Genomic DNA, 26,962 nt, shown 5'->3' on the forward strand with positions numbered 1-26,962 from the left:
ATGGAGTAATAAATCTGGAAAAAGTGATTGAAAAAAAAAAAGTAATTGCTGTATAATATTGCTGTAATGTAAATGCCAAACCCACAAAGCAAATAAACAAGTTCTATGTACAAATGTGCCTTCCGAAAGATATTACCAGCCCTATGCTTCTGTTGCATTAACTTCCTCCGTCTGATTCTCTTCTTTCACTTCCTCCTCATATGGTGGTGGAGCAAGCTCTCCATCCTCAACCCAGACCCTATTCAACTCCTTCTCAATATTCTCTCGCCGCTGCTTCCACTCGTCCACCTTGTCGAGACGCTTCCGTAGCTCCTGCAATTCCTTCTCAACGCCCATCTTCTCTTTCTCTGTGCCAATCAACTCGAATCTCCAGTTCTCTTCTTCTTCCCCGAGACCGAGTGCCAGGTGGTATATATGATACTTCTTCAAAGACGCGCGCGTGGAGATTGTGATCAGGGTGATCCCGCGGTGTTTGGCCTGCTCGTACAGCAAGCCCTCGACGTCCGACGATACGGCTGACGTGCCTTCATCGAGGAATGCGTATCGTGGTTCGTGATAGAGCAGTCTTGCAATGGCCATTCGCTGCTTCTCGCCGCCACTAAAGACATCTTTCCATTCCTTGCGGGAGTCCCAGCCACCTTCGCGAGCGGGCAGGTATCCGAGACGAGCATCATCCAGAATCGCCTGAAGCTCAGCGTCTGTTGTGCCACGATCCTGCATATCAATTGCCGTGTGGGGATAGATGACTTGGTCGCGTAGAGTCCCCACACTGAGGTAAGGGCGCTGGGGAAGGAACATGATGCCATCGAGTCCAAATCCCCTAGGACGACTGACCAGCCCGCGGTATACAGGCCATAAGCCAGCGATAATCCGAGGGATAGCAGACTTTCCAACGCCGTTGGCACCCGAGATGAGGAGATGATCGCCAGAGTGGACGATGAACGACAATGACTCGATGAGCTCATCACCCCCGCGTGGGTAAAGCGATGGAGCAACGACTGGAACCTGTTCCAACCGAACCCCGTCAAAACCGTTGTGAACGGTTCCTTGAGCATCAGCTAGAGAGTAGAGCTCCGCGTTAGACCCCCGGGGAGGATAGTAGGCGTTGGAATGGACTCGGTGCAGTGCAGAAATAATGGTATAGACGCGGGACGTGTAACCCGCTAATTCTGAAATGTCCTTGATGCTGTACATCATCCGGCCTCCGGCATCGGCCAAGGAGAGCATCAGACGCTTATTGGTGATGAATTCTTTCATGCGACCACGTTCCCGACCAGTTGCTGCCGGTACGTCGGCCATTTCCATAGCGCCCCCGAGACCACCCCAGGCAGGCAGAAAGACGGGCAAGGAGGACACCAGGTATCCGAAGGCGGACCAAGCGTACTTCAAGATAACATCTTCCAGCATATTGTACCGAATTCTGAGGCTGTATATACCCTCCATCCATCGCTGAAGGTCCTTGAAGCTCCGCGTTAAGAATAAGCGTTCTACATCTGCGCCACCGTAGAAAGAAATCTCCTCCGAATTCGCGAGCAGTCGAGAATGTAACCCTCTGAAGTCACCTTCTTTCTTGCCCTCGACAGCCTTGAGCTTTCCAAACGGCGGTGACAGCTTGCGCAGAATAGTGGCCGTACTGAAATAAGCAGCGCCAATTCCAGTCAGGGCCAGCGGTCCTAGGGAGCGGTAAAGCTGGTAATTGAAGACACAAAGATCCACCAACGGCTTCCCAATTGACGAGTACAGCGTAGCAGCCGCGGAGCAGAAGACCGTCAGATCCTGCGTGATGAACTGGTCTGCGCCCTGACCAATACCACCATCGAGGTTCATCAGTTTGTAATAATTGCTGTTTTCAGTAAGATAAAGGTCGTGGATGTATCGCGTTAGACGCGTTCTGAAGGCGATCGCCACCTTAGCCTGGAGAAACTTAATCATGGCATTGGTGTATGACGCAAAAGTCCCAATACCGCACCACTTGAAGATCCCCCAGATAAAGGCACGTCCTTTGCCCGTGACAAGATCGCGCACGATCTCTCCATCCAGCCTTGCGATCAATAACGACAGATATGTTCTTAGTAGTAGAAACACACCGTGACTCATCAAAAGACCTGTCTCCTTGCTATTCCATCTGGGAACCATAATACTCCCAAGACTGAGGAACTGATGAAGGAAGGCAAGGTTCAAACCAGGCTTGGTCGTTGGAGGCGGGATCTGACTTGCTGCCTCTTTATCGCTGGCACGAGTCGACGCCGGCGGATTTAAGAACAATCTCCGGTGCGCATCGAAAGTTGTCGGTTTCGTCGGATAGATCTTGACCTTGGAGGTCATAGAATTCCGATAAGGCACGTAAATGGTGCGAGAGCCATCCTTGCCGCGAATGCCCGAATTCCGACGTAACAGCCGTCTACCCTGGGCGCGGTCTCTGGCCCTTGCCCGGAACCGGTTGTATCCTCCATATCCAGACCCGATTATCGATAAAAAGAGTAGGGTTGTGGCGATAAGCTTTGTTGTCTTTGTGGAGCGGCGTAGTCGGACTCGGAAGCGGTCCACGTAGAGGGTGAAGAGGGTCGTGAGGGGGTCCTGTTTCGACCGGAGCGTGGACTGTGCGGCCATCCTGTTCCCTGCAGTACGATATATTCTTGGGATGACTTGAGGCTACTTTATCACAGACTGCCTCTAAGGCAGTTTGCTTGCATCCTTTTAGGTCGGAGCCGGATGGTCGAAGGCCATGAGGGGATGCGCAAAGAAGGATGGTTGTTGTGATGTCCGCGATAAGCTCTCGGAGAACTCTTGTTTATCCAAAAAGCAAGTGATAGCAGACGCAGGTGATGACAAGAAGGTGAAGGCAGACTAATGCAGAAGGTTGTTTGTTGGGCATTGCATGGGATGGGCTTGATGATGCTGACATTGTTCATGTGAAGACCTCGGCTCAACTGCGGAGAACTCACGTGCTACATCATGCAGTCATGAGGGCCTGTCAGGTTGCATGCTACCGCTACTCTCGGATTCCATGTTCAAGGCTCAAGGAAAAGAATGTTGATTTTGAATTGACAGCTAAAGCAATTCAGGCGCCTGACATTGAGTGCTACACTGCTACTTCATCCGCCGAGAGATCAACTCCGCATGTAGTCAGTGATCCTGCAATTCACATCACTTTTTAATCCGATGGCGCACATTATCGTTCTCAAGTATTCGCTGGATATAGAATTGCTTGGTCCTCTTAACAAATGCTAGGATCTCCGAAACCGCATCCATGGCTTCCCCTTCCGACCCTTTCAGTTCTGAAAGAAGATGCCGCGAGATACTTAAGAGGCCGTTCAAAGAACGGGCCTTGATCAGGTAGCGGATCAAGCCTAAGCCTCCTTTCTCCAGAGTAGAATAAAGTCTACGCAGCCAGTCGCTCCGATTGGGAATGTCTCTGACCTTACTCCGCCCATGCATACCTGTTCCAAAGAATGCATATTTCGCCATTGAGCACGGGAAGTTTGAATCTGCTGATGATGGAGTCCGTTAAAAACCCATCTCCCAGCGAAATCGAATCTTTGCTGCTATCTCAATTGCTTTTTCCTCAGGCTTGGGGCCGAGTCTGATAATATCTTAAAGTACCAGAGAAAGCCAATCCGATGAAGAATCCTGGTCCGTCTATGTGGTAAACCCTTGTCAATCCCATATATCTCTACTGATTTGATTGTATGTCAAGGCTCTGCTGACTGCTAGAAACAATTAACCTGGGTCTCAAGTAGAATGCTGACAGAAATCGCCCAATAAGTTGTTTAAACGTCAGCCAAGGTTTGATAAATGCCTGATTATAGCAGTCACGTTCAGGTCCGAATTATAAGCACATGCACTTTTGATTAAACAAGCCACCACGGCTGGTTCCAGTAATTTCCCTTTGCGGTTTCCGTTGTCCAGAAGTGAATAGAAACCAGGTAACGGAGAACATGAGGGGTGGCAGAGACGCACTCTCTTCTTTGGGCGCTCAGATACTTTTCTTTGCATGGGAAGTCTATCATGTCTGCCGATACTACCATCGTGATGAGAGTGAGCTCACCCTTTTCAAGAAGATTGCGGCTCAATACTTCTTTTCTCAAGTTTTGAAGCGATTTTCATAAATGTATACGCTGAACTTGTCGACTAATTTGCAGGTATCCTGTAGAGCGCAAGTTGTTGACGAAAGACCTTCCCGAATCCAAGCAGAAACCAGGAATACCGGGCCTGGTCAGCTCACGATAGGGGATATCTGTGCACATGGAATATGAAATCAAGAGCAGATCTCGTCTACCACATTTGTACATGGCAGCATAGTCGCACAGCGTAAATTTAAAAGATAATCTGTATCTTTCGATTAGCTTGTATGGGTCCTTGAAGAGCAGGCCGACAGTCCTAGCTTCTTCTATGGGAGACACGACGGGCTCAAATATACCACTGCTTTCAATTACTTGTCAGACACTTTTGTCCGCTACCAAGGCCCTTTAAGTAATCGAATACGTAGAAATCGAATATAAATCATCAATCGCAGGTTAGGTTTCCGCGGTGATGCGTTGCAACCACTATAATTGTGCCATATATGACGGATAGCTCCGTATTAGCTGTAATAAACGAGCCTCTTTCCTTGCTTATGGCAAAACGAATTACGAAGTCGACTCCCTGTGGATCTTTAAGCAGGAACGGTGCCGTACTGACTCAAGCAATATCGCGTCTATAATGACATACCTGTCATATCACTCGGTTAAAATTCTCGAGTCCGCAAAAAACTGAGCACCTCGCTTCATCGAAACAAAACATAGCTGAGAGTCCATCAGGGTAGGTGCTGCAGCCTCTCCCTATTCTCTTCTCAGGATCTGTTCATCTGACACAGCGCAACACTCGACAATTCCCTGCGGGCACTCCTCCGCTCCGTCCCCGTTGAGTATGTGACCGAAGTAGCTACAGACCTCAGTGGCAGTATTCATGGCGGCTTCGATAGCGTGGATCCCAAGTAGTAAAATATGAACCCATCACCAAAGAGAACAGAGTGACCTAACGCATCTCGTTCCAGTCCGTCATGATCGACGTGGGCTGTCAATGTATACCGGTTTCAGAATATGCAAACCTTGCCGATTTACATAAGGAGCTTGAATCTGGAGATAATAGTGTCCGTAAATAAACCGAATTCCTATTAAAATCAGGGATGGTGGCTGTAGTTTTCGTGGATTCATCTTCTCATCTTGCCAACTAAAGCAACGTTGGGGCCCAGCTTCCAGCTACCAGGGCACGTCTGGAGGAATTGACGGACCATGTCTGCCATAAGGCCTTGGGGGATATTTGCTGGGTCATGATTTCGACTGTCTTATAAGCACCGGCAATTGCAAGAGTTCCGAATCGGAATATGCATAACTGACGAGCAGGTTCTACCTTTTCTCAAAACGGTAAGAGACCCTCCGGTTCGTCAACACCAGAAATCTACAACACTAAAGGCAAATCTTTGGTGATCCCGTAATCGATCACGACAGCAAATCCTGAAGGCCTTGGCAGAAGCCAACGACGAAGCGACGAGCCACCAATACCATTATGGCTGCTCCCTATGCGTTAATTTATTGCTATCCATATCACCCTAGGCCTGTTCATTTTGACAGAAAAGCCCGACACGACGCGAAGCGTGACATTTTACCAGTACAGCACTAAATAGGACCAAATCGGATGCTAGTACCTGTTTAGTTACAAGGACTACAGTGGCGTCTTGGCCAGTGGCGTTACATATTCCTTACTCTAATTAGGAGCTGGCGTTCTTCTGACAATATGCCCAATGCTTCATTGGCGTTAGCTAGCTCCTGATTGAAAGGGGGTGGGTGCATGTCTGAAAATGCTCACCCTGTGGATACTGGTTGAAATTGAACGCATGGTAACCGCGTCTACCAAGAGCTGTAGTGCATTTCCATACACAACTAAACCGTATCGTGGATAATTGGATTTTAAGAGTCAAACTCTCTTGTAGGGCGTGACATCTGCACGTGTATTGGGTACTGTAAGTTACCGGCAGGGTGTAATACAAAGAACCGGGATCGTCCTGGACCGAGTGGCCCTAGCGCAGTCCGAAGTGGACCCGGGCACCATGGCCAGATAAAACCCACCAATTAGAATGACGGTGTTGGCGCCTTGTACCTTTTGCCGGGCGGCAACAGAGTGCAGTATTGGCATGGACGACCAATCATATTTGTTATTGCCGGCAGAATGCTAAAAGAAGGCGGTAAGTCGCAGCAGGGTGTGGTTTATTGGTTGATAATGGATATCAGACTGGAGAAGTTGGAGATCATCAAATGCATTCAATGGCATGATTTGCACTTGTCGAAGAAGAGAAAAAGACTGTATGAAGACGTCACAAGATACACCAAGTAAAATGAATATCAAAGCCGCTGTCTGATCTCATTATCCCTGTTGTCTCTTAATAATTCCAGGGGTACAACACTCCGTACTTTGCACCCCCATATGAGATGTCCTCGGCAACCACAATCTCCGAAGCAAACATGGGCAATTGATGATATAGGACGTACTCTGTTGTCCAGTTGTCGATTAAATACTCTTAGTTGTGCTCATAAAGTCAATTTTAATAATTTACACATGGCATACCCGAATTACCACGGTACACGGCCCTTGATACGCATACATACATCCGCCATACATGCAGGTCGAAGCATCCTACTACCATAATCACAACAACAAATCTCAGGATAACAACAACCAAACAATACTCACAGCAGTACATCATGTTTAACAATATATGTACAAGTAATAGAGCTGCTTGTCTTGTTTTATCCTGCCTGAAGAAAGCACTATGATCCTTTAGCTGGCAAAACTCCATTGGGCATCCTTGATCTGGAGTCTGGACCAACGCCGGGGGTGTGCTTCCCCCGTAATCAGTCCTCTTCCTTTTCCTTTATCTTTTCTTTTCCATCCTCGTCTCATCTTCTTTCCCTTATCCTTGCTGTCACCATCACTGTCACTGTCACCTTATATCTCAACTCTGTATCTCAGTACGGAGCACTGTCTGCCCGTAGAGTAAGCTGCCCGATCCATTTGCAAAGATCAGCACTGCATTCCTCTCCGCTTGGAATTTGCCGCCGTCTCCTCTTTTTGTTCTTCTTCTCCTCTTCTCCCCCCCTTCATGAATCTGGATATTTGTTATGATTGTGATCGTTTTTATCTAACGGGCATTGACAATATATCTAGTTCTTTCCCCTTTTCCCTCTGCTTTAGTCCAAACCGCGGTTCAGCCTCGATTGATCCATTCCTCCCGCTCAAATAAAACGGGGACCATCTCAAAAGGATCAACCCTGCTGGACCACGTGACCTTTGCTGACTGTCTAATCGACTTTCCCACCTCGACGACCGCCGCTGCTGGCCTCGCAATTTGCATATGATCTCGTCCTGACCGGTTGTTTCCCCTTTTGATTTCTTTTTCGTCTTCGATTCGAACTTAACTTGCAAGCACCTTACGAATCGCTTGCGATCCGTCTTTTATTTCTTCAAGAGTTTCGACTTTTTTTTTTTTTTTTGTGGTGCCGTGCACGAGCCTTGGTCCTAAAGGCGGTGGTCCGGACTTTCGTCCAGGAGGCGTGACTTCCACCACTATTGCTACCACGACAACTACCACGACAACTGCCATCCCCAATCCTTCGAACCGGCTGCTCCCTTATCCTCCTCCTCCTCCTCCTCCCTCCCTCTTTCGCGTCTCCCAACGGGTCCCTTTCGGTGGCTATATTCTCACCTCGCCATCTCGCATCCCCTGGGCCGTTGATCTCGTCGCGCCTCTCGTGATCTTCGCTCCGCTACTGCCAATTCCCCAATGCTTGGAGGGAGCTCAGAGCGGAACCTCGCTCTGAAATCTGCCAACGGAGAAGCACCCATGTCTGTCGCGTCGGGTCAACAAAGTCAGTCTTCCCCCCTTTTTTTCTTTGTCTACTTCTATTTACTAGTTATCGATGGTAATGTTTACTAACGCTAATTTCTTTCACTTCGTTAGACCCCGAATCATCGCTGCCCCATAACCAGATGAATAACACCGATGTATCGCTCTCGCAACCCAAACCCGGGGAGTCGTCAGAACAGGTTCCTGGCTCTGTCGCATCTGCTCAAGCTTCCGGTGCTGCCGCCAATGCAGATCTCGCCGATGGATCGAGGAAACACCTGCTTGCGCCCGCTGCATCGCGGAGCTCGTCAAAGGTAGACAAGCAATCAACGCTCGACAAGGCGCAGGAGACGGTCCACGATGATTCAGAGAACACATTGCGAGGTTCGAAGAGAAGCATTCTGAAGGGGCGGAGAGACAGGAGTAGGGGTAGTAGCAGGAGATCTCGACGGCAAAATCAAGACTCGGCTAGCGTGGAGAACCAGAAGATGCCGACCGGTCCGGAAGCGCCCCAGCCAGAAAAGAAGAAGGTCTCGCTCCGGATTTTTGCTTTCCTGAGTTGCTGCTCCTCATCCAATGTCGATTCAGAAGACACGGCCATTCCAGCCAAGAAAACCGTCAAGCGGCAATCTCTGTCCAACCGGCAGCCTACGCCAGAGAAAACGGAGCCCACCCCTACCGATCAGAGCACAACAGGACCTAGGGAGCAGAATCAATATCGGGAAGAAAAGCCTAACCCGACCGTGACTTCCAATCAATCCCCAACTCAGGTTGAAGAAGAAAGCAATGCTGCGCTCCAAGAGAAAGACGCGCAAATCAATGAGACTGCCCCGGCTTCCGACCAGATTCAACCCGATCATGGTCCTGCGACCGTTCAGAAAGATTACGATGACCAAGCCTCGACAAGTGCACCCCGTGATGCGGCACCGATGCCAGCCCCGGCACTGGAAAAAGACGAAAGCCCTGCGCAGAAATCCGAGGAGCATGTTCAGTCTCCTTCAGTCACTTGGGATCAATCTGTTGATGATTCTCCGGTGGCAGACCCGAGCAAGGCAATGGCAAAACCGTTGGCCGAGACCGATCCGAAAGAGGAAGTCCAATATTATGCCCATGACGAAGAAGCTATGGGAATACCACCACCCCCGCCTCCGATGGCTCCCCCAAGTCAAGAGGGAATCCAACAGCAGTGGCTGCTGCCGCCTGCTGTGCCTCCATTGCAAAATCGGAAATGTCTTGTTCTCGATCTGGATGAGACCCTGGTACACAGTAGCTTCAAGGTTCTTGAACGCGCCGATTTTACTATCCCGGTAGAGATTGAAGGCCAATACCACAACATCTACGTGATCAAGCGACCTGGAGTCGATCAGTTCATGAAGCGAGTGGGAGAATTATATGAAGTGGTTGTCTTCACGGCATCTGTCTCCAAATACGGTGATCCTCTATTGGACCAGTTGGACATCCATGATGTCGTCCACCACCGATTATTCAGAGACAGTTGCTACAATCATCAGGGCAACTACGTCAAGGATCTCTCTCAGATCGGGCGTGATATTCGGGAGACAATCATCATCGACAATTCCCCGACTTCATACATCTTCCATCCTCAACATGCGATACCCATCAGCAGCTGGTTTTCTGATGCTCACGACAATGAGCTTCTTGATTTAATTCCTGTTCTCGAAGACCTTGCTGGCACCCAGGTTCAGGATGTCAGCCTGGTTCTTGACATCTCCTTATGATTGATGTCTTCAACCTCGTCCATCCGACTTACTTTCTTTCTTATTTTTGTTTCTTCTGTTTGTGCGAGAGTCTGACTGAGTTTGACTCGGGCTTCTCGTTTTCCTTTTCTGCTTAATTCTTCTAAAAGAAAAGGCAAGAATACCTTGCTCCCACCCTGCTCGATTACCTCGATGATTCTAGTCAGCAATTCGTGTGTATTTGTTGCATCTTCCGAATTTTCCCAGATTGATCTTGACCGTTTTGCATCAATCAATTGTTGGGTCTTTTGTCTGTACTCCTAGAGAGTCGATACCTTGTCTTTGCACCTTGTGTAACCTTTCCTTCTTTGCTTGATTTCCTTAAAGTTTCCTTATGTTTGTTATACTTTGCCCCGAGATTCCCTTGTCTTTTTCACTTTTTGCATCCTGCAGGCGTCTGTATTAGTTTTCAGCCTACATTTATGCTGATCTCATGTATACGCTCCTCTTTTTTACATTCTCTTCTATACTTTTCTTTTCTGTCTTTATTTCTCTCTTTTGGTCTTTTTTAATAATTGCCCTGAGAGGCTCGACAGCACTGTCTTGTTTCCTATTGATTTCCTTGATTTCCCCCTTGTGTTTGAATTTCGACTCACTGTTACAGCCCTAGTATCCCATTTCCTTTTCCTTGTTTTTGGTTAGCTATTGACATTCTTGGTCCGGGCTCTGGCTTGGGCACTATCTCATGCCTTCGACCGGATGTTAGAAAGTCGGGACCCTTATATGTACATGTACTTGGTTAGTGCGGCGCACGTGCTGTACATAAAAGCGTTCGTCATTCCAAATACAGCATTATTGGCGTCTTAATACCCGTATTGAATAGGGCTGGATTTAAAGTAACTTTCACGTAGAATAATGCGGGGATTAACCCAATCTACAAAGCTACTTACAAATGCAGTCGAATTTTGAAAGGATAGAATTGATATTTTCCTCCAAAAAATTCGGGAATAGTTCATATTTAGGTTAAGTAGCATAGACTGGCACGAACCCAACGTACCACCCTCAACTCCGGGCCAAGATACGATCACGAATCAGCTCTGCATGTGTCTGCTGTCAGAAACGGAAGATAAGGGTATGGCTCAATAGTGATATTGATCGATACGGTCCAGTTATATCAACGACTTGGAGACAAGGATTGCATGGCTGGAGTCTGTTGTCTGGGAGCATGCTCCGGGTGTCGATCTGGATGGGGAGCAAAATCATCAACCTACGATCAATGGCGTTCGGACGCTTGAATCTCCTCGTTATCCCACGAAGCTACTACTGCTATCATCGCTAGCCGTGGCCATAGCAATGATGCCGCTTCACTGCGCGAAGTCACCGATCAGATTGGACTTGTTTCAGTCAACGGGGCAGATTTCCGATACCTGGGCCCTTCCAGCGGATCATTCTTCAAGAGACCTGTCTTAACAGAATTAGAACGGAAGGTTGAGATTGGAAACACATCTTCCCCAGATTAAGGAGCAAATGAAATTCTTGCTGTTCCGCCCGAATGGCCCGATGTTGAGCCAAGGGACCTGCCATCGGACCCGAGACATGTTCAGTGAATGCCACAGACGTATTTCTGGAGTGTTCACTTGCAATCACCCTGCCTGCACGAACAGGCACATCTGGAGATTGTTAAGAACCTTGACGATGGCGTTGATGTCGGGCCAGCATGCTGGTTGCAGATATTTATGGTCCTGGCCATCGGTGCGACGATTCGATCTCATCAGGCGAAGGTGCTGCTGTCAGCTGAGGGGTACTGTTCTTTGGCTGTTGCTCATATGGATAGTCTTTTTGGCAGACCTCTGTCTGGCGTTCAATGCATTCTGCTGTTTCAGGTGTATACAATTAACAACTCATCATCGGGGCCGAGTCTTTGAACTCTTCATTATCATTATTTGGCATCAATACTGGAGTTGGGGTTACAGCGCAATGTTCAAGGTAGTCATCTTCCTGTCTTTGAGCAGGAGATGCGGACCAGAGATTTCTGGTACGTTTACACTGTTGATCGGATGTTGAGAACTCTCTTGGGGAAGCAGATTGGATTGATGGATGAGCAGTGCAAGTTGAGGGCAAGTAACCTATTCACTCAATGACATTCGAATCGTATTAGCCGTATGTAATTTCCGCAAGATATCAGTGATGGAGACCTCAAGCCAGACAGACACGAAATGAACTTAACAGGAAACACCCTAACCAACATTTCCAGCGCAATCCACCTATTTAAGCTATCAAAATCCAACGCAAGAATTGAATGTTCCTTATATTGTGTTAGCTGACTCAATGCTCTATATTCTTAATTAGCCATCACAGACATCGAAAACTGGCAAACCAACGTCCTACATAATATCCACTAATGGAAGTCCGAAATCCCACGCCATCCAGAAATCTCCCCACGATATGACCCTGCGAAATTTAATACCACGAACTAATCATGCTACTCTCCAACAAAAACTACCCAACTCCTGTCTGCGAATGCTTCTCCAGCGCTCAAAGGTGCACTTGGCTCTATCACAGACTCCATGTCAGAGACATGCTGCGCTATAGCTGGATCAGCATGCATTTGTTATTTTTGTGCGTGATTACGATTTCCTACTGTGCCTGCGCACCAAATGGCGTTGCCGACGAGGTGGACTTTGGTGACTTTATGAGGATGCTTTAAGTCTGCGTCGGACATCCTCAGTGTATTGGCTCGAGGCGAAACGGAGCCGGGATGTATATACGAAGGCGCGTGTCTGATGGAGAGCCCGAAATCCCGGATAAGTTTGTCTCTTCTCCTTCTCCGCCTCCAATGTCTCAACTGATGATGGAAATAATGAATGTCAAGCTAGGAGAATAAAGGCCAATCAGATCTCGAGTATCTCTTACTGTGAGGCTCCATTTTGAGTCTTTTTGCTGGTTGATCAAAATGAGGGAGCGGCCAGCCCGCCTGGCTTCCATGAAAGATATGTCGACATTCTCAAGCCACCCGTTCATTATGACAGAGAAGAGCACCCTTCCCCCATCCCATACGACGGCTAAAGAAACAGATCGATTATTGTCATTGTGATGGGATTCCCGGCCGGTCTTCCCCCAAGGACGGGTTTTTTGCGAGTACTTTGGGTCTATAAATGCGTCATTCTGTCGTCTCTCGACTGCCTACATTTCCTCATTCTCTTGCACGCTGCACTCTCTCAAAGTCTACAACATGAGTGTCACATACGACGTCTTCCGTGGCTCTCCTGAGGGCAACATTGTCGCCGACAAGGTCACCCAAACGCTCAAGCACAATGAAGTTTTCATCGAGACCATAGCTTCTGGTCTCTGCGGAACGGACGAGCACTTTCGGAAGGCCAGCCAGGTCCTCGGACATGAGGGCGTTGGTTTCGTGAGAGCTGTTGGCTCTAGTGTGACCTCTCTGAAGATTGGGGATCGTGCTGGATTTGGGTTTACGCATAGTATTTGCGCAAATTGTGATAACTGCGTTACTGGTAGTCCCTCCTCCTCAATGACCTTGGTATTTGTTTTCTATTCTGACGCAGGACTCGAAGACTGGGACCAGTTTTGCCGCAACGTTAAACAATACGGCATGAACGACTTCGACAATGGCAGCTTAAGCTATGGTGCCGTCTGGGACGCCAACTGCGTCTTCCCTATCCCAGACGGACTCGACTCTGTACATGCTGCCCCACTGATGTGTGCCGGTGCTACCGTTTGGACTACCTTGACTAGATTCAATATGCGTGCCGCAGATCGTGTGGGCATCATGGGCGTCGGTGGTCTGGGTCACATAGCTATCAAGCTTGCTGCTGCGCTGGGATATTACGTCATTGTGCTTTCTACTTCTGAGGCAAAGAGACAGGAAGCTATGGAGTTTGGTGCGTCGGAGTACCATGTGTTTCGTTCCGGTGGAGGGCTGCCGGAGGGGTTCGAGCCTATCAAGCATCTGTTGCTGTGTGCGAGTGGGGATGTCGATTATTCTTCGTTGGTGTTCTATCCACGTTTTGGGTGTAGGTAATATGGCCAACTAACGTGTTTTATAGTCTGTTGGCCCTTATGGATACGCCCAGTACCATCTACCCGTTGACTGCTACGTTTGAGCTTTCGAAAATACCCACGTTGGAGCTATGCTTCAAAGGGGTTCGAATCCAGGGCTCTTTGGTCTCTTCGCGGAATAGCATCCGTACCCTTCTTGATTTTGCGAGCAAGAAGAGAATCGCCCCAACTGTCATGACCTTTCCGTTGACCATTGATGGGATTGAAGAGGCGATGAAAACTCTGAGGGAGGGGAAAATGCGGTACAGAGGTGTGCTTGTTCGAGAGTAACTAGGTCGTGACTACGCCGTATATATGTATCTAGATGGCTTAACAGGCGGAAAATATGATCCCCTGCAGTTTTTCTTTGCTTCCCGTATTAGGGAGTATCCCGTGCGTATATCCTACAAACTAACAACTATCTTTTCCGCCGATACCCCCTTCCCCCATTCATCAATTCCCGTCTGAATAGCCTCGAGTCCTTTCCCAACAACCCGCGGCGCAGGAGCAGCAGCATACTTGCCCTTCTCCAATGCCTGCGGCAAGTAGTCATTGTATATAGCTCCGCCAACTTCATTATCCTTGACGCTGATCGCATAAACGAACTTGATCTCCACATCCGTCTTCAAATCCTCAGGTGCAGGCCACACAGTCACAACGACCATGCGCGTTTGCAGTTTATCCAACACAGCTATACAATTCTGCAACGCACCGCCCGCATGGATGGTATCGTATACACCCGCAAGTTCCTTACCCTGCAGCGCGGCAACAAGATCCTCCACAATAGTCCTACTGCGATAATAAAACACTGCACTCGCACCTAGTTTGCGCACGAGATCAAAATTCCGCGGCGACGCTGTCGTAACAACCTCATACCCAGCGGCAATCGCCAACTGAATCGCATTCACCCCCACGCTCGACGCACCACCCCAAACTAACACCGTCTTACCGCTCGAAATCGGCTCAACACTTGGCAACCCCAATCCTAAAAAGTCCTTCTGAAACAACCCCGCCGCAGCAGTCGACACGCCCAATGGCAACACAACCGCCTCCTCAAACCTCAAAGTCCCGGGGATCCGCGCCGCCACGTTATCCAACACAGTCGTATACAACTGAAACGCGCCATCCTGCGGCCGTTGCGTCGCCATGCTCATCGCGTGCGCAAGGACTCGATCACCGGATTTGAAGTTCGTGACGGAAGAACCGACTTCGACGACTATACCGGCGACATCGTGGCCGAGGATTGTGGGGTAGGTGAGGGGGAAGTTGGCTTTTGTTTGGAGGTGCCAGTCGATAGGGTTTATAGCGACTGCGGCATTGCGGATAAGGAGTTCGTTAGGGGCTGGGGGGTTGTAGGGTGCGGGTTGGATGGAGAGAGGGTTGGCTTGGGGGAAGGGGAGCCAGGCTGCTGAGTTGGTGGGCATTATAGGCTTGGTATAAGTAATCGAAGGTAGAGAAAATAATTGAGGGTAACGGGTAAGAAGACCTGTATTTGTAGTCGATAATGTGTAATCAGCGGATTTAACAGTATCTCCGATAAACCCATAAACTGCACCCAGACTAGTTTAGCGCGTAAGCATCTCGCATTAGCGCTGTCAATCATCCAATAAAAGCTCTCTTATGCATAGCAAAATTTCTTAGCCTACCCACTTAGCAGATCTAGGAATCGATTACCAATGGCGCTTCGAAAGTCAGCAAGTTGCATAAACTACAATCGACCCCAGACTCATTTCCCACAAGCATTCATTGCAATTTGACCCTGCTGTCAGCTGGGCAGTTATTATTACCACAATGATTGCTCAAAGAGGAAATACAGACGCGCAGGTACAGTCCGGGCATGTTAATCCGCGAGATCAGATGCGGGTTCCCGAGGATGATTGGAGAGGGATTATAGATCAGAAAAAGAGAAGAAAGTTACAGAATCGGTTGAACCAGAGGGCGTACCGTGAGTTTCTTTGTATCTTCTGGAAGGAATTAACCGGCACTGACGGCGAATTAGGCTTAAGGAGAAAAGGAATCAGCCCTCCGGGAGAAAACAACTCCACCAACCTCTCCCAAGTAATCACATTCAACGGAAATGAAGAAGAAGAACAAGAAGAACAAGAAGCAGACATCATGAAATGCTCCCACGCCCCACCAAACGCCCTAACCTTCCAACGCTGGTTCGAAGCCACTGTGCACCACAGCTACCTCCACGGCAATCCACAAGTGGAACATCTGATCAGCCTTAGCCGACTGAACGTTCACCGCGCTATTAACGAGAATATAAAATTACTCGGGATGGACTCTGATTGGATGAAGAGTGATGATTCTGTTTCCATTTTTAATCTCGTTCAGCCTATGGCTAGGGACAGGGCTGGGGAAGTGTGTATTCCGTCGAGCTTACGGCCAACGACTATACAACGAACTGTCCCGCATCATCCGTGGCTGGATTTCTTTCCGTTTCCGCGGATGCGTGATATTTTGATTCTTGCCTGCGCTGCTAATAGTGGTTTTGATGATGATGAACTGTGTCATGATCTTATGGCGTTTTGGGATACGAGGAATACAAATGCGACATTACTGGTGTGGGGGCCACCGTGGGATCCAGGGAACTGGGAGGTGACGGAAACGTTTTTGAGAAAGTGGGGATGGTTGCTCAAGGGATCTCGAGAGTTATTTGTTTCGACAGGGACCTGGAGGAGGAAAAGAGGGGAGAAGACTTTGAATTGGGGGAGTTATGCATAGAGTGCAGATAATGTAAATTAAAACGCATGATTAATCACGACTTTTGAGCTTACCTTACTAACGGAAATACATCAGCTTTCAAACTGAATCATAACTTTCGTCTCCAGATGCCGATCAAACCGCTCATAATACTCCGGCACGTCCTCAATCCCAATCACACTACTCACAATTAACCCCGGCCTTGCCCTCCCACTTGCAATCAAATCAACCAGCGTCGAGGCCCAAGGCAACACGTCCACAGCCCCACTACGTATGCTCAAGCCCTTGTCAAAGAACTCTGATATGGGGAACTCGATTGTCGGCGACATCGTACTTCCTCGAGGCGTCCCGCTTGAGTTCTCCGACACAGTGAACCAGCCTATCTCGCCAATACCGCCTCCCTGTGCGGTTACGGAAATCATGTTATTGATGACGATGTTCTGCTCGTGTCTGAGATTTGCGTTGACGGCTTCGTAGCCGATACAGTCGATGCTGCGTGTTACGCCTTTGGGTTCGTATTCCAGTATCTGCTCCACGGGATCGGAGTCCCGGAAGTTGATGGGAATTGCGCCGATTGATTCTGCCATTCTCAACCGTTCTGGGACATGGTCAACCGCGTACACTACAGACGCGCCGCGGAGGATGGCAGAGTATGCAGCTAGAAGACCAACAGGGCCAGAGCCAAATACTGCTACTGAATCGCCGGGTTCGAAACCGGAGAAGTCCATCCCGGCCCAGGCTGTGGCGAAAATGTCACCCACGAGAAGGTAGTCGTTGTCCAACGTGTTTCTTGTGTCGTTCGTATCAGGAATTGGGATGAGGTTGTTATCAGCGAACGGCACGCGGACATATTCAGCTATCAGACTTAGCGGTTAGCTAAAAGCCCCTTGTACGACGCAGAAAATGGCATTGATATCACCTTGACACCCCCCTGCAAGCCCATAATCAACCCCATATCCAAACCCCACATCTTCCCTACCCCCAAACTCCATGTATCCATCATAAGTAGCATCAGGAACAATAACCCGATCTCCAACATCCACAAAACCAGTCGCACTTCCAATCTCATCAACGACACCGATACATTCATGTCCCATGATCCACGGCACGGTCCTGCTCCCGTATACACCGTGGTAGGTGTGGAGATCTGTCCCGCAGATAGCGGCTGTGGTGACTTTGATGATGGCGTCGGTTTGGTTCTGGATTTTGGGAATTGGAACGTCGGTTACGTTCATTTGGAAGGGAGTGCCTGTCCAGAGGACGGCGCGCATTGTGGCGTTTAAGGCCATTTTCGTTGTTTGGGGGGAAGAAATTGGATGTTCAATGAGGAAAATGTGGGTTTATGAGGATACAGCATCCTTGTTCGTGATCGTCATGACTACAACTGTGCTCCGAGGAAGCTTCAAAATACTCCGGAGTACTGATCATTGCACTCAACGTCGGTATTCACCGATACATAGATACACCAGGCAGCATAGTATCCAGCTTTGTAGCACCATTTCTAAATAATGGAGGAGTGGTACCATTGTGCTGGAGAACGATTGTTCTGAATCTAGCTTGACCGTCATTTTTACCCTGATATCTACGAATTCCCCGAGGACTTCATTGTAGCTACCGCACAACCTGGACTTTTCAACGATAATCCTGCCTCTGGGCTTCTTAAAAATTCTAAAATAATAAAAAAATAAATAATAATAAAGGATTGATACCTTACTGTATGTATTCATCTCTTTAGTTTGGTTTTTCGAGATACTTAGACTATAACCTATAACACAAGAAAACTGCCATAAATTTAGTTATAAGTAAAGCTATGGTTTGATAGTACAAAACAAGACCAGATCCATTCCACAACAGTTACGACAGCCGCCTAAGCATGGTCAATAGGCGCAGGGCCCGCTTCGATAGGATAAGTAAAGATGTAGTTGGGACCCTTTGCCATAAGGCCATTCGCACCAGGACGCATCTGCGAGGCAGGAAGCCAGAGCTTCTTATCAGCCGTAACCCACATGAGATCAGTCCAGAGCAAAGCATTATCTTGGACAAGCACCGTCGCGCGTCCTTCGGGGGTGACCTTCCAGATGGCAAGCAAGTTGGTGTCGCTAACATAGATGTTGCCGTTCGCGTCGATCGTGGTACCACCGGTACTAGGCGTCAGGGCAAATGGTTCAGCGTAGTCCCCGAGAGTTGTTTCCAAGGTGGAATTGGTAAGAGTTGCATCGACAAAGGCTGTTTTGATGCGGTACAGGCCACCGTTGCAGGGTTGGTAGTACAGATAGACGCCATCGGGGGAGACCTCGATCTGGTCCAGACCAACCTGAAGCGTGTTGCCTGAGGGACCGTAGCCTGGGACCAGCGTGCCATTGTACATCATGGGATACCAAGCCGTGGCTGAGTCATCGTTCGCAAGCACACGTTTGCCGTGGCCTGTGGTCATGTTCAGCACCAACAGCGCGCCAGCCGTGTCACTGAGATAAGCAACATCACCAGCTGCATTGAACCGTACATCATCAACGCTGCTGCTCGATGCAATTATGCTATCAAGGTAATAGAGCTTATCAACAGCGTCGGTCGTCAAGTTCACCCCAACCAGCTTGGAAGATCCATTAACCCCCTGCGAGCCACCATCAACCAACCAGTATCGTCCATCAGGTCCAATGCGTGCGCCGTCGATGCTGACAAACGTCCGTCGAGGGTTCGAGTCCGGGTTGCTGGAGTTGTAAGAGTTCCACGCAGCATTCGGGTAGAGTCTGGTCGAGTTGTCGCTGAGCAGCTCGACGGCCTGAGGCGGGTCACTCGTAGAGTAGCGCTGCGAGAGGAATTTGCGACCATCGGAAGATATGCTGATACCTTGAGTTGCGCGGTTCAAGGAGTAGGCGAGTTCAAGGCCTGGGGCCAAGGCTACCGCTAGGGAAGTTGAGAGGCCCAAAAGAGCAACGAAAAGACCTGCCATCATTGTTTCTCTTCTTTTCTCGAGCAATTGATATGATAGGGGAAAATTCGAAGGCCATGGTGTTATATTTATATATAGTCGTCGGCCTTAAAAGACATTAGGGCAACGCGGTTTCCAAACGAAGCACTATGAATCCCCGAGACATGATATGCATTCAGCAATGATCCTTTCCTGAATAGACTTAGACTCCGCAGTGATCCATCGGAGATATTTGGGCTCTGCCAGAATAGGATGTTTCGTCCTTCATTCTAGCTAATATCCGATTCAATATACAGGCTCTCCAATATCAACAGCAAGAGAATCTTATCTGATCAATCCTCATTAAGGTACTGGAGAAACTGCTCATCTTCCGAATATGGCGTGGCATGTGGTCACGTGACATCGCGTGAAATTGTATACATCACGTGATGTTCAACGACTTCGTCCGGCAGACATTACCAAAAGAACGGTTGCTCCTCCTGCCAGTATCGTCCGTCATAAACGACCTTGTCATATCTTTCCACCGTGCGCTACTATCACTAAACTACCACTTAGCTGCCGTCTCCCACTTCGCCTTGTTTCCGACAAGGCTACGAACCTCGGACTCCCCACACCGTCACGTCACGTCCGCATTGCCCCTCCGACTGCGAATAAACCACGCGCAAATACACTACACGAACCATGAAGGATAACAACGGCTGGGACGGAAAGCTGCGGGTTGGACAGCACGCAGAAATCACAAACCCGGAAGCTGTGGAGGACCCCGAATATTCGGATCCAGAGGCGCCGCCTGTTGAAGAAATCGAAGCCGATGAGGGTACGTCATTGTAGCTGGAATTGTAGATAGTGCTTGATGTGGACTAACGATTCCTGCAGATTTACTTGAAGATGAGGACCCGGAAACTGACGTAGGTGCATCTTGTCTGTGTTGCGCAAGGAAAGTCAAATTCATGGGTGTTCTAGCAAATCGATCTCGTACACTCTCGTATAAGCTCAATTCCCGCATTGCATCTGGAACGGTTTCCTAAGGTAGAGGTATGTCTTCTCTGACTGAAATAGATGCGCACAGCCAATAACATGCTTCCTGGAATAGAGATTATGTCTCCGCCAGAATCAAATCCACCGAATCGCATTCCCTCCGGAAATCGCGGAGAAGTTGATCGACCTTGATCTTTACGATAACCTCATTTCGCATATCAAAGGCTTGGACGACTTCCATAATCTCACTAGTCTCGACTTGAGTTACAATAAGATAAAGCATATCAAAAACGTGGCGCATCTAACTAAGTTGACGGATATCTATTTCGTGCAAAATAAAATTTCGAGAATTGAAGGATTAGAGAGTTTAACGAAGTTGAGGAATCTTGAGCTTGGTGGCAATAGGATCAGGGTCCGTCTTCCTTGTTTTAGCGCATTTCCCATATGCTGATCGTTCCAGGAAATCGAGAACCTCGACAGATTAGAGTCGTTGGAGGAGTTATGGCTTGGAAAGAACAAAATCGTTGAAATGAAGGTACATGTCAATCGGACGACTACGCCGTGTCTCAATACTGATACTTGCAGAACCTGGACCACCTCTCAAACCTTCGAATCCTCTCAATTCAATCAAACCGACTCACCAGTCTCTTCGGTCTCTCCTCTCTCAAGAAACTCGAAGAACTCTACGTCTCCCACAATGCCATTACAGATCTGAGCGGTCTCGAAAACAATACTTCCCTGCGGGTGTTTGACTTCTCAAACAACCAAGTCTCCAAACTCGAACACTTATCCAGCTTGGAGCAATTGGAGGAACTGTGGGCGTCGAACAATCAGTTATCAAACTTCGACGAGGTCGAGCGCGAACTGAAAGAGAAGAAGAATTTAGAAACAGTTTACTTTGAGGGCAATCCGTTGCAGATGAAAGGACCGGCCGTATATAGGAACAAGGTGCGGTTGGCGATACCGCATATCAAGCAGATCGATGCCAGTAAGTTGTTCTTCTTATTGAATGTTTATTGATAAATCATTTACTGACTTGGGTAGCATTCGTGCGCGTGTGAGCTCGTATATGAGCATCCGATGTCTTGACCAATGATACAAAATACTTTTTACATCTATATCCTAGTTTCATGTGTAATTTTAGCTCTTCGGGATCTGAGGGCCGAGCTCTTTCGCGATAACCTAATGGGTGGACTGCTCGCCAACTATCCACATCCCTCCCAGTGCAGAAAGGCCCCATCTCTGCATCCACTCCATCTCCATGACCCCTGCCGTAGTCACCGTCTCCAGTACCAGCAACTGCAATTTTAACAGCCACATATCTCTTCGCCAGAGTCGAATACCCCCCGAAATCGAGCTTGAGTATGATGTCGTGGCGGTTGTGGGTATGGTCTCCTATTGATGTGGGGTAGTAGCTCCAGGGCAATATTGTTCGATGTTTTCGGCGTCTTCGATTGATATGTATTTTACGCCGAGGGCATTGGTGGGATTCTGGGTTGTTATAGTTGAGTAGGAGTGCATTTTATGCTTGTGGATTCTGTGATAGGTGTGGGAATAGTGAAGGGTAGATGTAGAAAATGTAGAATAATAAGACAGGCTCAGTCGGGATAACTGGTTTTTTGAAACAGAAATGTTTGTCGTGCAATTGGTAGAGAGAACTGGTATCGTCCATCATCCACGTAACAAAACACAGATACAGCATAATTGGTATTTCTATACGCTCTACTATACGAGATATGGCAGAGTAGTTCAACAAGCTGGCCGTCATTTATCCCAATCATTCACCATCTTCACCAGGCAATATCTCAGACGCCCATTCAATAAGCGTAGATAGCTAGCGGCCCGAAAGGCTAGCATTGAAGTGTCGCTGGCAAACTTCAGCATCCGAAGACCCTAGTAGTCAATTGAACAAAGCTAGGCTTCTGTTCAATAAGATAATGGTTAAATGGTCTCCAATCGCTCGTTGTCCAGTCTGGACATCAACGCCGAGAGCTCTTATACCCCACTGGTGGCAGGCGGGAGCATTACGGGTGTCGCGATCTATAGTGGCATGGCATGGCACAGTACGTTAACCGTTGTGAAAGCGATAACCCACTCACTAAGTTCACCACCCTTCACCCTCTCCCAATAGCACCACCATTGTCACCATTACCACCCCTCCCTTCCGCCTTCAACCCCTGCTCATACATCCCCCACAAAGACGTAGCCCCCCACTTCTCATTCTCCGCAGAAATCCTCTTCTTCCCCTGTTTCTTACCCAAAAACCCACCTGCCAGATCCCTAAGTGGAATCTGCGTTGAATTCACCAAATCCCGATACTGGTGCGTATCACGGTCGACTTCGAAGTAACTGTGGTACGGATTGCGCTTTACGGCGGACTCGTGGTTGTGGTGAGATTTTTGAATGTGGCAGTTAAGGAAGCGGGGTTGTGACTGCCCTAGGGTTGAGAAAGGAGAGTTGGGCGCAGTTGTACTTGTGTTTGTATATTTTTTTACGTTCGCTTTTGCAAATGGGAGGGGGATAGTCAAGGGCGATGCCGCGATTGCGCGAGATGCCGCATCGCGCGTTTCGAAGATGACAACGGTGTGGCGGGCATGTGCTGGAGAGGAGTTTTTTGCGTCGTGCTGTTTGAACTCATCGCTCTTGTATTAGTCAGTGTCCACACAATATCAGCATGGTGGAAGGGATATACCCATAGGTTGCGAAAGGTGACGACTTCGCCGAACCTCTGCAAGGCCGCGAGGACCTGTCTGCTCTCGGTTAACGAGCGAGGGATTGGATCTGTTGTGATATGTACAGCCTGAGCTGCGAGTCGCGAAAGGGAAGAAGCCATGTTCAGTCAATTGATGTTTTCTTTACCGTGAATCGTAAACTCATGCATTCATTTGGAGAGTAGAGGAGAAACTGAGGATGCCGCGGGCATTTTCCGCTGGTCTTGGCATCCGTACAAAGCGATCGTTCTAAGGGGTACGATAAACTTAAGTTTAAGGTCATTATTGATTAAATATTGTTATATCCAACGATAGTGTTATACCCGATAAAAGACATGAAAATCGAATACAGTACAACATAAAGCGTGGTAGTCCCTCATCCTGAAAAGCCCTATAATCTGCACCCACTCCGAACTCCGTTCCGTAGAAGGAAAAAAGAATGGGAAAAAAAGAAAAAAAGGAAAATAGCAAAAGGATAGTATATAGTAGAATACACTTTTCAAATAATGATTATTATAATATCGAAGAATTAGAGAGGCATATCGCTTTATCCTGCATTAGTATATTTCGTATTAAACCGCCTCCACGATGTTCTCATTATAGGAGGAATTGGCATGATCGGGTCCTGCCCCATGCATACCAGGGTCGCCAGATACCCCTCCAACCATCTTCTCCAGCCATTCAGGCGGCACAAGTCCTTCGAGTCCGTTGGCCTGGTGCGACGGTCCACGGGATACCGGCACTTCATGGTCGGAGGGCTGGAACTGGAGATGGGTGTAATTGTTCGATCCAACATCATCGGAGATAGATGTTGAAGGCACACTCCATGCGGCATGGTTATGACCCATGTCGTCGATGGGCTGCGGTCCATTACCCAGGATGCTGTTGAGGAACTTGCTGCTTTCCTGGACATTGCTGACGGGGTGTTGGGAATGGATATAATGGCTGTCATGGCCCATGCCATATCCTGTAAGGTGAGGTTGAGGTAGATGGTATTCCGGGGCGTTTAGCATAACAGGGGCATCGGTAGAGCCGGTGAGGCTGGCTGGCTGGCTGGTCTCCGGTTGTTGCAAACTGGGAAAAGGATCGAGGACTGATGTAACCGCCGGTCTGTCCCCAAGGCCATCTTCAGCTCTGCTAATGGAGCTCAAGAAGTCGAGCGAGTTTGTCGTGTTGAACATGTTCCCCACGCTTTCTTGCGGTTGCTGATATAGCTGCCAGTGAGGCTGTGGCAAGCTATTGCCGTGAAGCAAGTCATGCGGCTGGGGAGGAGGGGCTTGGTAAACATTCGGAGGAGCGGGCCTATGCATAGAAAGCCCTTCCAGAGAAAGAGGGGGCAAATCGATCCCGGACACTGCTCTCGGGCTGTTTGTGATAGTGCGCTCAGGTGGAGGGATCAACTTCTTCCATGTGGTCGTCCCAACCTCGTTCGGTCGTGTTTGCCGGAATTTCCAAAGTACAATGGCCATTCTCTTTTCTTCATTCACTTGAGGATGAAATTGGTTGGACATCCGTCGGGGGTTGGGTGACGTTGCCCGGATTTCAGTCACTGCTGTCAGAGAGCGGAAGTACCGTCTTGTGCGCTCGTCGGCAGCATGGTGTCGCCCGGCATCTTCATCCCTTCGTTTATCCTGGGTCAACTCAGTAAGTCGCTTCACCCACCATGTCGACTCACACAGCGGTTGCACTTGCGTCGACAAGGGCTTTTTGAGGTTATGATGCGACTCCAGGATAGTTTGTCCATTCTCGTAGAGATAGGTACTGCAGACCCAGTTTTCCATCTGCTCAATCATCGAAACGTCGCCCGCTATTGGGTGGCCGAAGTCCAGATTCAGAACAATCCCCAGTCGTGAGCTAGGGGGGGGGAAATCGTCCATAAGCTCGAGGCTGGCTTCAAGCAAGATAATGTCACAGTCCAAAGCACCCTCAGCACCAGAGGTAAGCGTTGACAAGTGCGGGAAGGCGGTCCGCCAGCCCACCAGGCTTTCTAAAGGCATCGGTGGAGCTCCCGGGCGGTTCTGGTCCCCTTGAAGACGAGTGTACTGGTGCAACGCTTTATCTACCTGATGTGCCTGGTGAGGAGCTGTCACCCACATATCGAGATTTAACCCGTAGATAGTCTGGGAATTCACTGGCTCGTGAACATTCGAGCCCAGGGTGAAGTGTGTCGGAGGGGGGAGCTCTGCAGGGTAAGGCTGCACCGGCCGCAAGGGGTCATGGTAGACATTGTGAGCTGGGGGACGATAACTGCTTGGCACAGGAGATCGAAGCGAAGACCTCCACCGCGGACCAGTCGGCTGAGGAGTACCACCAGAGCGTTCCGATGACTGTTCTCGTACAAGTCTTTCCCCTATAGTCTTGTTAGTTCTGTTTTATGCCAAGTGGACACCGACACACTTACAGTCAGGGTCACCTTTCAGGAACGAGTCCAATACTTGCAGGTGACTGGAAACTTGCTTCCTGGTTCTTCTCTTGCCAGTGGCATCGTAGATGTACTCGGCAATCAGTTCATTGCGGCCATAGGACTTTCCCTGTTCAGACCATTTCCGTCGGCCCATTGGAGGATTTGCTTCGAGAGCTAAGGCATTGTTAGCATATACAGTCTATTTGTCCACATCGGGCAAGGACATAAGTCTCACCTTGTTGAAACGCATCCTCAAGTTCGTCTGACCATACTGCTTCCCCATCTTTGCCCGTGTCTCGTCGAGGACGTGCTCTATACTCGAGATACTTTTGCGATTTGAGGTAGCTCCTCGCCCGGCGAGCACCCCCCGAGCTATGACCAACGGAATTCATTCGTCGAAGCTTCTTTGCTTGAAATCGAGCCGCTAATGCCTGTTGCTGGTGGAAATTTGTGGGAGCGTGGATTGGATGAGCCGGGGCGGGAGGTGGATGGGGATACTTGTACGCCAGCTGTTGGAATTGCTCGTCACGGCCAGTGGCATCGCTGTGGTGTGCTGCAAGGTTGTCGGAGTATGACTGTATGTTGCCAGAGGTGTTCTGGAGCGCTCGATCGACATGAGCTCCTCCAACACTCTCCAGAGCAGGCTGGTTCTGGGGCAGAAAGTCCGGGTGCCAGTCGGTAGCCATGGGGAATCGAATGACCACCAAGGATAGTTATCCAACAAAAGAATGACAAATTCCAAGGAGGAAAGTGTTGAAAGACAGCCGGATGCTTACGACCTGGCAAGAACGCAGTACAGTCACCTAACACACCACAGATAAAGAACGCAAATGCTTGGAGAATGCAAGAATAAGAAAAGAGAATGCGGGAGCGGACAATGATGTTTATAGGAGACAGTCCCTGCCCTCGAGGAGGGGAGGACCGAGGTAGCCCTAGTAACATTACTGGCTGGCTTGTTTGGATAGCGTCTGCCCCTCAAGGGCACCCTCCTCCATCATTCAACAGCGCGCCTTCGCAGCATATCGCGTCACCAGCCCAGTGACAGGGACAGGAAGACAGTGGCCGTCCTTGCCGCGACGAATCAGGAGTCGAGAACAGGCACGATAGGGTACCAGCGAGCAGGATGCAAGGAGTCCATTTGGGGGCACGATCCAGTTAAAAGTCGTTCGGAGATTTTTGCAATGCACGAAATGAACATCGTTTCTCTACCAGGAACAGAGCAAAAAAGTATTGGCGCGGAAAAAGTGACGACGAACGGTTGCCAGGAATGCTGGTGCCCAGTCGAAGAATGTCCGAGTAACAAAGACAAGAACACTGGAATGCGGGTTTTGTGTATTAGGTCCTATTTTCATTGTTCCTATTTAAGGCTCGAAAAGAGGAAAGCTCTAGCTGTACAAAAGACGCCTAGTCTTGAAGTTGATTTGGGTTGACGCAGTATGCGCAGTATAGAAACACGGGGTCGATTAGGGTACGATGCAGTGGTAATGCACGGTAACCGCGCCTGTGCAGGAGGCTGCACATCCAATTGACAGCGATTGCAACGTGTGGTCGGCCTGCCATGCAAGGGGCCAAGGGTATCAAGTCCGTTCGACGGGG

General features: G+C 48.9%; 11 protein-coding genes across 11 annotated transcripts; 5 read left to right on the top strand and 6 right to left on the bottom strand.

The window, feature by feature from the left end:
* Positions 1 to 41: 41 nt before the first annotated feature.
* Positions 42 to 2,890, bottom strand: pxa1 (putative peroxisomal ABC transporter (PXA1)). The gene has a single exon (XM_040782141.1). It carries the CDS (start codon positions 2,608 to 2,610, stop codon positions 142 to 144), a length of 2,469 nt encoding a protein of 822 aa, XP_040638199.1. The 5' UTR covers positions 2,611 to 2,890; the 3' UTR covers positions 42 to 141.
* Positions 2,891 to 7,819: 4,929 nt separating this feature from the next.
* On the top strand, positions 7,820 to 9,621 carry psrA (putative general stress response phosphoprotein phosphatase Psr1/2; the record flags this gene model as incomplete). The annotated part of the gene is made up of 2 exons (XM_040786435.1): positions 7,820 to 7,904; positions 7,997 to 9,621. The coding sequence occupies 2 exons, from the start codon at positions 7,820 to 7,822 to the stop codon at positions 9,619 to 9,621; spliced, it is 1,710 nt and encodes a 569-aa protein (XP_040638200.1).
* A 2,802-nt stretch (positions 9,622 to 12,423) lies between these two features.
* EURHEDRAFT_413322 (GroES-like protein) lies at positions 12,424 to 13,686 on the top strand. Its single transcript, XM_040782142.1, has one exon. The coding sequence runs from the start codon at positions 12,812 to 12,814 to the stop codon at positions 13,619 to 13,621; it is 810 nt and encodes a 269-aa protein (XP_040638201.1). The 5' UTR covers positions 12,424 to 12,811; the 3' UTR covers positions 13,622 to 13,686.
* On the bottom strand, positions 13,647 to 15,083 carry EURHEDRAFT_413323 (zinc-binding alcohol dehydrogenase family protein). The gene has a single exon (XM_040782143.1). It carries the CDS (start codon positions 15,060 to 15,062, stop codon positions 14,043 to 14,045), a length of 1,020 nt encoding a protein of 339 aa, XP_040638202.1. The 5' UTR covers positions 15,063 to 15,083; the 3' UTR covers positions 13,647 to 14,042.
* Positions 15,084 to 15,349: 266 nt separating this feature from the next.
* EURHEDRAFT_480665 (bZIP transcription factor) lies at positions 15,350 to 16,467 on the top strand. Its single transcript, XM_040785490.1, has 2 exons — positions 15,350 to 15,583; positions 15,638 to 16,467. The coding sequence occupies exons 1-2, from the start codon at positions 15,430 to 15,432 to the stop codon at positions 16,363 to 16,365; spliced, it is 882 nt and encodes a 293-aa protein (XP_040638203.1). The 5' UTR covers positions 15,350 to 15,429; the 3' UTR covers positions 16,366 to 16,467.
* EURHEDRAFT_387126 (glutathione-independent formaldehyde dehydrogenase) lies at positions 16,437 to 17,615 on the bottom strand (the record flags this gene model as incomplete). Its single annotated transcript, XM_040779702.1, has 2 exons — positions 16,437 to 17,200; positions 17,264 to 17,615. The coding sequence occupies 2 exons, from the start codon at positions 17,613 to 17,615 to the stop codon at positions 16,437 to 16,439; spliced, it is 1,116 nt and encodes a 371-aa protein (XP_040638204.1).
* Positions 17,616 to 18,120: 505 nt separating this feature from the next.
* On the bottom strand, positions 18,121 to 19,602 carry EURHEDRAFT_413325 (uncharacterized protein). The gene has a single exon (XM_040782144.1). It carries the CDS (start codon positions 19,295 to 19,297, stop codon positions 18,212 to 18,214), a length of 1,086 nt encoding a protein of 361 aa, XP_040638205.1. The 5' UTR covers positions 19,298 to 19,602; the 3' UTR covers positions 18,121 to 18,211.
* Positions 19,603 to 19,614: 12 nt separating this feature from the next.
* Positions 19,615 to 21,543, top strand: EURHEDRAFT_94218 (putative protein phosphatase PP1 regulatory subunit Sds22). Its single transcript, XM_040787700.1, has 7 exons — positions 19,615 to 20,090; positions 20,150 to 20,181; positions 20,237 to 20,308; positions 20,367 to 20,663; positions 20,712 to 20,786; positions 20,837 to 21,239; positions 21,296 to 21,543. The coding sequence occupies exons 1-7, from the start codon at positions 19,955 to 19,957 to the stop codon at positions 21,310 to 21,312; spliced, it is 1,032 nt and encodes a 343-aa protein (XP_040638206.1). The 5' UTR covers positions 19,615 to 19,954; the 3' UTR covers positions 21,313 to 21,543.
* EURHEDRAFT_94274 (uncharacterized protein) lies at positions 21,289 to 21,667 on the top strand. The gene has a single exon (XM_040787701.1). It carries the CDS (start codon positions 21,344 to 21,346, stop codon positions 21,560 to 21,562), a length of 219 nt encoding a protein of 72 aa, XP_040638207.1. The 5' UTR covers positions 21,289 to 21,343; the 3' UTR covers positions 21,563 to 21,667.
* Positions 21,668 to 22,365: 698 nt separating this feature from the next.
* Positions 22,366 to 23,129, bottom strand: EURHEDRAFT_387129 (uncharacterized protein; the record flags this gene model as incomplete). The annotated part of the gene is made up of 2 exons (XM_040779703.1): positions 22,944 to 23,129; positions 22,366 to 22,893 (listed from the first exon to the last, which is right to left on the bottom strand). The coding sequence occupies exons 1-2, from the start codon at positions 23,082 to 23,084 to the stop codon at positions 22,366 to 22,368; spliced, it is 669 nt and encodes a 222-aa protein (XP_040638208.1). The 5' UTR covers positions 23,085 to 23,129.
* Positions 23,130 to 23,534: 405 nt separating this feature from the next.
* On the bottom strand, positions 23,535 to 26,052 carry abaA (transcription factor AbaA; the record flags this gene model as incomplete). Its single annotated transcript, XM_040784466.1, has 3 exons — positions 23,535 to 25,312; positions 25,364 to 25,540; positions 25,602 to 26,052. 3 exons carry the CDS (start codon positions 26,050 to 26,052, stop codon positions 23,535 to 23,537), a joined length of 2,406 nt encoding a protein of 801 aa, XP_040638209.1.
* Positions 26,053 to 26,962: the final 910 nt, after the last annotated feature.

The sequence above is a fragment of the Aspergillus ruber genome (assembly GCF_000600275.1).
Source record: "Aspergillus ruber CBS 135680 unplaced genomic scaffold scaffold00016, whole genome shotgun sequence".
In the NCBI taxonomy this organism is placed as follows: Eukaryota; Fungi; Ascomycota; class Eurotiomycetes; order Eurotiales; family Aspergillaceae; genus Aspergillus; species Aspergillus ruber.

Coding starts and splice junctions, on each gene's coding strand:
- pxa1 (XM_040782141.1), bottom strand. CDS start 2,610: ATGGCCGCACAGTCCACGCTCCGGTCGAAACAGGACCCCCTCACGACC.
- EURHEDRAFT_413322 (XM_040782142.1), top strand. CDS start 12,812: ATGAGTGTCACATACGACGTCTTCCGTGGCTCTCCTGAGGGCAACATT.
- EURHEDRAFT_413323 (XM_040782143.1), bottom strand. CDS start 15,062: ATGCCCACCAACTCAGCAGCCTGGCTCCCCTTCCCCCAAGCCAACCCT.
- EURHEDRAFT_480665 (XM_040785490.1), top strand. CDS start 15,430: ATGATTGCTCAAAGAGGAAATACAGACGCGCAGGTACAGTCCGGGCAT. Junction 15,584..15,637: donor GTTGAACCAGAGGGCGTACC/GTGAGTTTCTTT, acceptor ACGGCGAATTAG/GCTTAAGGAGAAAAGGAATC.
- EURHEDRAFT_413325 (XM_040782144.1), bottom strand. CDS start 19,297: ATGATGGCAGGTCTTTTCGTTGCTCTTTTGGGCCTCTCAACTTCCCTA.
- EURHEDRAFT_94218 (XM_040787700.1), top strand. CDS start 19,955: ATGAAGGATAACAACGGCTGGGACGGAAAGCTGCGGGTTGGACAGCAC. Junction 20,309..20,366: donor AACGGTTTCCTAAGGTAGAG/GTATGTCTTCTC, acceptor TTCCTGGAATAG/AGATTATGTCTCCGCCAGAA. Junction 20,787..20,836: donor ACAAAATCGTTGAAATGAAG/GTACATGTCAAT, acceptor TGATACTTGCAG/AACCTGGACCACCTCTCAAA.
- EURHEDRAFT_94274 (XM_040787701.1), top strand. CDS start 21,344: ATGATACAAAATACTTTTTACATCTATATCCTAGTTTCATGTGTAATT.